Here is a 9,375-nt window from a genome sequence, read left to right as displayed (position 1 = left end):
ATTAGGCTCCTTGGAGAAGATTTCAGTGAAAGCAGAGTTGTTGAAAAGGTCATCACCACTCTTCTTAAGAAATTCGAGTCAAAGATCTCCTCATTGGAGGACTCGAGGGACTTATCAACCATCTCTTTATTTGAGTTGGTAAATTCCCTATATGGACTCGAGCAAAAGAGGGCCAATAGGGTGGAGGAGAATCTAGAAGGAGCTTTACAAGTAAGAGCCAAAGAAGGCTCAAGTTCAAGCTATAAAGGGAAAAAGCTTTGGCTCGATAAAAGGGAGAAACCAAGGAGGGATGCAAGTAAGAAGAGGTTTCCACCATGCATTCACTGTAAAAAAATTACACACTTGGAGAAGTATCGCTAGTATAGGCCGGACATCTAGTGCGGTTGCAAACATTTGGCCATATTGAGAAGTCTGCAAGAGCAAAGAGAAGGCACATGCTCAACACCAAATACAAGCTCAGTCACTGAGGATCTTCAAGCTTAAGAGGAGCATGTCTTCACCGCCTCATGTCTTGCAACCTCAAACAAGGTCGATGTAATTGGCTAGTGGATAGTGGCAAGACACACCATATGGCGGTGATGAAAAGTTGTTCAAGGATCTCAATAGAAGCTTTACCTCAAATATCAAGATTGGAAATGGGAACTTGATTGAAGCCGAGGCAAGAGAAATGTGGTGAACAACACTTGTTTAGGTAACAAAGTGATCTCTAATATACGCTTTGTTCCCGATGTAGATCGAATTTATTTAGTGTTGGGCGCCTAATAGGAAAAGGGTACTCATTTACTTTTAAAAATTATTCTGTTATTGAAGACTTTCATGGCCAAGAATTAGTCACAAGAGCAATGGCGATAGATGTTTTATGCTTGATGTAAATTAACTTGAGAAGGAGGCTTATACTACCCTTGCCGATACGTTGGCCTATGGCATAGGAGACTAGGCCATGTTAATTTTAGATCATTTGATCTGTGATAAGCTGAATTTAGTAGAAGACATGTTTAAAGTTGAGGCTAGAGACACTGTTTAGAAGTCTGCCAACTTGGTAAGGTGCTAGATTGCCTTTTCCAGCTAACAAAGCATGGAGGGCTCGAGACAAGCTTCTTCATTGAATGAGTAAGTATTTTATGCTATTTATAGATGATCCGACTAGATTATGTTTAGTCTATTTTTTGAAGCACAAGTCCGAATGCTTGAAGCATTTTGCAAATTCAAAGCTTTAATCAAAAATAGTCCGTTGCAAGATCAAGAACTTGAGATCCGATAATGGCACCGAGTACTGTGTAAGGTTTCGTAAGTCGTGTGAACAAGTCGGATTCACCATCGCCTAACAACAGCTTATACTCCTTAGCAAAATGGAGTATGTAAGAGAAAGAATAGAATTGTGCTTGATATGGCGGTGTTTGTTATTTGAAAGTAAGTCGCCAAGGAAATTTTAATGAGTCTATGAACACCTTAGTATATCTACTCAACAAGCTTCCAACTCATGTCGTGAAGGAAAAGACTCCTTTTGAAGCCCGGCATGGATTCAAGCCAACTGTTTCACATCTCAAGGTATTTGGTCGGTTTGCTATGCCCTCATTCCAACCGAAAAGAGAACTAAACTTGAAATAAGAGTTATTTCAGAATTTTTCTTGATTATAGCAACACCAAGAAGGGCTATAGAGTGTTTGATCCTCAACAAAGAAGATTTTGGTGAGTAGGGATGTGAGGTTTGATGAAGAAAAGCTTGGAGTTGGAATGGTGCAGATGCCACTTAATTGAAGAAGATTAGCTTGATAGCAATTTGGAATCAATTGAAAATGAGACTAATAATGAAGATTTTGATTATGCTCCGTGAGAGGCACAAGGACTATTGTTGATATCTACCAAAGATGTGATGTTGCAATAGTTGAGCCTTCAGACTTTAAAGAAATTGCCAAGGGCAAGAGTGGAAGAAGGTTATAGAAGTTGAAATAGATATGATCCACAAGAATGGCACCTAGGAATTGGTTAGTAGACCGTAACAAAAGAAAGTCATAGGTGTCAAGTGGGTGTTTAGAGCCAAGTACAATGCTGATGGCTTATTGAACAAGCACAAGGTAAGGCTTGTCGTGAAAGGCTATAGTCAGAATATGGCATTGATTTCATGGAGACATTTGCTCCAAGAGCGAGGCTAGACATAATTAAGCTTCGCTTACCTTGGTCGATAGAAGAAATGGAGGATTCACTAGCTCAATGTCAAGTCAGTATTCTTAAATGGGTTCCTCAAAGAGGAGATTTATATTGAGCAACCAGATGGATTTAAGGTCCTAGTAGAAGAGGACAAAGTCTATAAGATGAAAAAGGCCTCAGATGGCTCAAGTAGGCACCAAGGCCGGTATGACAGGTTAATGCATACTGTCTAGGCTCGGGTTCAAGAAAAGTGTGAGTGAACCTACACTCTATGTGAAAAAATCTAAAGATGAAACCTTGCTTATTGTTTCACTCTATGTAGATGACTTGTTGGTGATTGGATGTAAAGAAAAGATGATTGATGAATTCAAAATGCAAATGCAAAATGTTTTTGAAATGACAGATTTGGGAGTTATGACATACTTTCTTGGCGTGGAAATAAACCAATCTGATCAAGGCATTTTCATAAGCCAACATGCCTTTGCCTTGAAAATTCTCAACAGATTATGCATGTCAAATTGCAAAACAATCAGCACACCAGTGGCTCAAGAGGAGAAGCTGACTAGTAGTGGAAATCAAGAGAGGGTTGATGAGAATGAATATCAAAGCCTAGTAGGTTGCTTGCTTTACTTAAGAGCAGCCAGACCTAATATCATGTATGCTATTATCTTACTATCTAGGTTTTTGCACTGTTGTGATGGTAGTCATTTTAAAGCAGCAAAAAGAATTCTTAGATATGTCAAGGAGACTTTGAGCTATGGAGTGAAGTTTGAGAAGGGAAATGAACTTAAACTGATTGGATATTTTGATAGTGATTGGGTTGGCTCTGTCGATGAAATGAAGAGCCCCTCTGGCTACTTCTTTCCACTTGGCTCAAGTGTTTTTCGTTTGAGCTCAAAGAAGCAACAAACAGTTGCTCAGTCCACAGCTGAAGCAGAGTATATTGCAGGTGCTGCAGCTATAAATCAAGCAATCTGGCTTAAGAAGCTGCTAAGTGACTTGAATGAAGAACAGGTTGAAGGTACTGAAATCAGGGTCGACAACCAATCAGCAGTTGCCATAGCCAAAAATCCAGTTTTTCATGGTAAAACTAAACATTTCAAAATCAAATTCCATTTTGTTCGAGAAGTTGAACAATTAAAAGAAGTCAGTCTTGTTCATTGTAGTTCAGAAAATCAATTGGCTGATATTTTAACTAAGTCACTCGGTACTACAAGATTTGAAGCTTTGAGGAGTAAAATTGGTTTTTGTTGCATACAGTCCAAGGAAGAGTGTTAAGCATTGGCCTGGAATGCAACAAGCGACCAGCAGCTGATCAACTAAAGACCAACATTGGTGCTGAACCGAGTGCATCAGCTTCCTTAACATTTTGTTCATTTTGTCACTATGTAACTTAAGTTAGTTTCTTTGTAACTTGTTATCAAAGTTAGTAGGATTTCTATAGGATTTTTTGTTGATGTAATAGCTAATAAGCCAACTTCCTTTTGTGTGTAATTCAAGTTTAGTAGTCATGTATTAGTGGGAGCAGTTATGACGTAAGGTAATTGTCCAATACTATGTAACTCATATATATTCAAGTTTTAGTGAAAAATTTGTTTTGAATTTTTCAGTTATCTTCTTGTTCAAACACTTTGCTTTCGTTTTTGCTTCTGTTTTCATTTTGTTCTTGCTTTTGTTTTGCTTTGTTTTTGCTACTAAAACCCCAACACCTTGTTTTGCAAGATTGAAAAACAGTGTTAGTAACTTTGGCTCCAGCGAATGCCACAATAATCTTTACTCTTTTCATCGATAATATTAACTTGCTGTTCAAAGATAGCCTTGCCCCATAAACACAATTCGGCTGAAGCGGCCCAAGAAACATAATTACTACTGTCTTGGATTTATGACACAATTAGAGCGTCAACTCAAGATGCGATGCAATTTCTTTGTCATTTTACTGGTGATTCAGTCTACTAGATATGATTACAAATAATAATAATTAAAATACAATTTAAAGTATGTGACATAATTATATATATTTTTTGCCCAGAGAGTCTGATTCTATTATAATTAAAATATAGACATAATAAATTTTTTTATTTCTGAATGTACTTATTGCAGCGAACTCAACAATTAATTTTGCGCATTCTATAGATCCATTAAAAGGGTAAATGCTGATCACGAATTTTAAAATTGTTCTATAGCCAAGGCGATGATCAAACTCTCAACCACTAGTTAATATAAGAGAGGCCCGCAGTTCACATAATAATAAAATTAATCTCAAATGTTTATTTATTTTGTTACTTTGGTTTTTTTTTCTTTTTATCACTTTAAATCTTACACTTCAAAATTTTGTCAAATTACTTTTGTTTTCCATAAAAACTTATTAGAAAGTTATAAACTACAAAAATAATCACCAAATTATGTTTTTTTTGTTATATTTTGATCACTCAACTATTTTTTTTATTTAGCAATTTAACTTTTTAAATTAAATATTTTAGTCAATCTACTGTTATTTGCCGTTAGATATTAAATATCTTAGTCCCTCTCTTGTTAGTGTCCATTAGATGAGTGCCCTAAACCGACGCTTGCTTTTTTATTAGTCTAATAACAAATTTAGCCTTCCAATGTTTATCACGTTCTATTAATTTGATCCTAAATATAAAAAATAAAAAAATTAGTTTTCAATATTAGTTCAAATTCTAAAAAATTAATAAATTTAGCCCTCAAAGATTTACAAAACTTGTCAATTTAGTTGTAATTATAAGAATTTCAAAAAAGAAAGAATCGACCAAAAATATTTTCAAAAACAATTAAAATTGAAATTTCAGAATTCTAAAATTATAAACTCCATAATCATTTGATTTACTTGAAGCCATTCGAACTCAAAATTTACTAAATATTTTGGCAGTTCAAAACAATAATTTAAAGAATAGTTAATAAAACTTAGAAACTCGTTTCATCAAATTTGTTTACCAAAATTTTTATTTTCAAAAGCCAAAACATAAAAATTTATCAAACTACCTAGATATTTTGGGTTAACAGTTTCAAGTAGCCTACTTGGGGGTTTCATATTTTTTAACACAAAAGTCATATAACTAAGATGACAATACTAAATGATATTAAAAACTTCATACTATGAAAAACATCTCAATTTCGAAACAAATGAACATCAATGAATAGAATTTTAGAGTGTCAAAATTGGTTACTTGAAACTGTCAAAACCTATAAGATAAGAACTATAAAAATTATTCTCCTAAGTTACCCGATCAAAATAGACGCCATACCAAAAATGTCACTAGAACCTCACCGAAAAGTCATTGGAATTCAATAACTATTAAACTAGCTCAAAAAAAAAACATGGATTTTATAAGAAAAATAGTTTAAAACACAATATTAAAAAAATCTAAACCAAAACTCACATTAGTTTCTAAAATTCATGATCAATTTGTCCATCCTCTACCTTTCTTCCTCCTAGTTAGTTTCGCTGAAATCGTTAAATCCTCCATCCAAAAAAAAACCCAAAGTGAATCTCTTTTTCTATTCTTTTATAAAAACTATATAATAAACATTAAAATTGGGCTTGGAAAAAAATATGGGTTATAAGATCACATAATTAATTGGACTTTTAAATAAAATGTCCATTTAAAAGTTGTGAGTATTATCATAAGTGTCTATTATGGGTATGCATCCGATAAGGATATATTTCGATTTTTTCAAATTTTTCAATATATTTGGAGGATTTTGGAGGTCATAATGTCGTATTTATGTATCGGACATATTTGTTGGACACCGATAGTTGAAGAGAAATGAAGAATCTGAGCAACATAGGAATAAACAAAAAGAAATTGTATATATTCCTTTCAAGACCATATGAAGAAGGTAAAAGCAATAGAAGCTGAGACAGGAATGCTTTCAAAATTTCTCTATTGCAAGCTTAACCTTAAATAGCATGGGATTCAGTCATGGAATATGTATATAACAGAAAATTCAAGTTTGTGCAGCTAACATGGAAAATGTGAGAGAAATGCAAAGAAAGCTGCTGTGTCATGATTATTATCGAAACCATTTTTTAAAGGTATGTTTGAAAAATGGGGATCGACTTTTTGAAAAATGAAAACAGGAGTCGCCACCAACCTTTTTAGGTATGATCGGATCACCTTTTAAAACGTTTTGGTCTACGAAAATTAAGAAAATAGGTTCGAGTCGATTACGCATTTGAGGAAGGATTAGCACCCTCAACGCCCAAAATTGGTACCAAATTGAATAGTTTTCGTCTTAATGTCAAAATTTGAAAGGATTTAAAAATAGGATCCTTTTTAAAACTGGAATTATTTAGTTGAAAAATCGAGATTCCTTAGCTCGAAAGAATACAAACATCACATCCAAGATGATAGGACATGATATTCTTAAACTCTAGAATCGAAATCATCTCGTGATTTACAAAATCTATTTAGAAGGATACATTAGGCATTTAGACAAACGGAAATTGCAACTAAAGACATGTTAGGGCACTATTTCCGAATTCCTAAATCTGAAAAACATTGCCTCATTTTAGAAAAACTTTTGGATAAAATATGACAATTAAATGAAATATATATTTTTAAAAATAATGATTTGAATAAAATTTAAAAAAAAATAATTTGCTAAGAGTAATACTAAAAAGAAATTATTAAAAATGAAAGAGTTTGATATGATACTAAAATTATTTTAAAAAATTAAAATATATAAAAAAATCAGGAAACATGGATTAAATCAAACTAAAAAGGGTTGAAAAACAAAGATGAACAAAGAATAAAATAAGAACAAACCGTAGAAAATAAGAACATAAGAGGGAGAGAAATTTGAGTGAAAACTCTCAAAAATTTTTATTGTTTTCCAAAACTTCAGTGTCTTTACAATGAAGGGAGAGGCCTCTATTTATAGTTGAACCTCCTCAAATCCAACGGTACAGATCAATTACATCAACGGTTAAGATTAAAAGGTATCTACAAATTAAATCTCTAAGATTACAAAATCATATCTTCTAAGATTGCATATCATATCTAAGATTGCAATCATATCTAAGACTATATCATATCTAAGATTGCATATCATTGAAGATTATATTTCCATATGAGTCAAGCTATTATATAGACCTTAAATCTTTTCAAGTAATGGGCCATTCCGATCAAAGCCAAATTATATTTGTAGACCGATGAACTTAGACTTCGCTTTTTTTTTTGGTTTATTATTTTTGTTTTTGGACTTATTTCGGACTCGGGCAAAATTGAGTGCCTACAATTATTATATAGATTAGTAAAGTTTGAGGCCTTTGCTTGTGATGGAAGCAAGCATGGTATATGTATATGAATATGCAAACCACATTCTAAAATCAATGAAAGCCCTTCTCAGAAACAGAAAGTAGAAAAGTATATAAATTATTACCAAAATGAAGACTTTGAATCCAAGTCCCTGCAGCTTAAAGTAATTGTAGTTGTTTTGTTTCTAGCATATAATGATTTAACTATCACTAGACTCAATTAAACACTATATATTATATATAGTACAATGTTGAAGATCAAATAATTGGTTAATTAAGATCAAAGTGCATCATTATTTGCTTTTTTATCACATTTTTTTATGCTTCCTCTTAATTAGGGAAAAGATTAATTCAGTCCTTTTAATTTCAAAATTGAGTAGTTGGTCTTCTTAAAAATTTGGAATAATTTAGTCCTTGTCAATTTGAAAGTGAGCACTAAGGACAATTAATCACGGGTTCCATCAATTGTACTTAATTTTTATTGGGATAGTAACAAATTTAGCCTTTGATGTTTACATATTTTTCCATTGTGGCACTAATTCTAAAAAAATTCAACAAATTCAACCTCAACATTTACACATTTACACATTTACACAAATTGTGCAGGACAAATTTGATAAATTAAGACAATAGCTCAAATGTGTAAACTTTGAAGGCTAAATTTATTATTATACTATTCAAAATCATGTACAATTGATGGAGAATATTAACGTTGTGGCTAATTATCCTTAGTTGCTTACCTTCGAAATTGACAGGATTAAATTGCTTTGGTTTTTTAAGAGGGACCAATTTGCTCAATTTTGGAATTGAAAGGGACTGGAGAGGTCTTTTTATCAATTAATTATTGCTTGCTTCAATAAACGGCTACCACAATAATGATGATCATTGCTCGCATTTCTTCCTCTGGATTCATGTAAATGAACTGTCAAGGCCGGCCACAAGTAATCATTTCTTCACAAAAACAATAAGAAAACAAAATTAGAAACAGAGGAGACAAATTTAACTATATTTTTCATATTATATTTTCATTTCCTTACCCTATAAATGCCCTGGTTGGGAAATTCATCTTGCATTGCAGCTGAGATTTTAAACAGAAATGGCTTCCTTCGCAGCTCAAACTCTCTTCATATTGTTCTTCACCCTCTTCTCAGCATTCTTCATTTAAATCAATGGAGAGTTCTCGAGGCAATCCATTAATATGTCCACAAAACGCATGGAGAAAGTCAACCGTCTGCGTTTTTACTTCCATGATATTGTAGATGGAAAACACCCTACAGCCATGCAAATTATCAGGCTACCAAACAAGACAGCTACATCATTTGGTACCACTTTCATGGTGGATGATCCATTGACAGAGAAGCCTAAGCCTACTTCAAAACTTGTGGGAAGAGCTCAAGGGATTTATGCTTTCGCTTCTCAAAATGATTTTGGGTTGCTTATGGTCATGAATTTTGCTTTCTCAGAGGGAATCTACAATGGAAGTGCAATCAGCATTCTTGGCCGGAATGCAGTCCTTGATACCGTGAGGGAAATGCCGATTGTCGGAGGTAGCGGAATTTTTCGGTTCGCTCGTGGTTATGCTTTGGCAAAGACAGTTTGGCTTTATAAGAATGGAGATGCCATAGTTGAATATAATGTGACTGTTGTTCACTTGTGAACAATTGGTACATGCATGCATGTGATGTAATTCGATTATGTATGCATTGGTTTGTTTTCTTCTTGCTTTAGATTGTTTCTCCTATTGACTAAAAAAGACAATTGATGTTATTGTCATTTATACTTTTTGTGAGGATCAATATATGAGAAACTTGGGATTGAAGGAGATATTAACCTCAACTTTTCATTCGAACACATGACTATGAACAGGGTTTGTTGTATGATGGGACATTGTATTCACATTCAAGAGATTTGGTTATCGTGGTTTCTAGTCTAGAACTACGGTAATC

General features: G+C 33.4%; 2 protein-coding genes across 2 annotated transcripts; both read left to right on the top strand.

The window, feature by feature from the left end:
• The first annotated feature begins 2,328 nt into the window (after positions 1-2,328).
• Positions 2,329-3,545, top strand: LOC128289216 (uncharacterized mitochondrial protein AtMg00810-like). The gene is made up of 3 exons (XM_053025022.1): positions 2,329-2,362; positions 2,471-3,232; positions 3,409-3,545. The coding sequence occupies exons 1-3, from the start codon at positions 2,329-2,331 to the stop codon at positions 3,543-3,545; spliced, it is 933 nt and encodes a 310-aa protein (XP_052880982.1).
• A 4,939-nt stretch (positions 3,546-8,484) lies between these two features.
• Positions 8,485-9,253, top strand: LOC108472878 (dirigent protein 23-like). The gene has a single exon (XM_017774438.2). It carries the CDS (start codon positions 8,628-8,630, stop codon positions 9,084-9,086), a length of 459 nt encoding a protein of 152 aa, XP_017629927.1. The 5' UTR covers positions 8,485-8,627; the 3' UTR covers positions 9,087-9,253.
• The last annotated feature ends 122 nt before the right edge of the window (positions 9,254-9,375 follow it).

Source organism: Gossypium arboreum, unplaced genomic scaffold, assembly GCF_025698485.1.
Source record: "Gossypium arboreum isolate Shixiya-1 unplaced genomic scaffold, ASM2569848v2 Contig00687, whole genome shotgun sequence".
NCBI classification, from domain to species: Eukaryota; Viridiplantae; Streptophyta; class Magnoliopsida; order Malvales; family Malvaceae; genus Gossypium; species Gossypium arboreum.
This window is presented reverse-complemented; position numbering and strand designations above follow the sequence as displayed.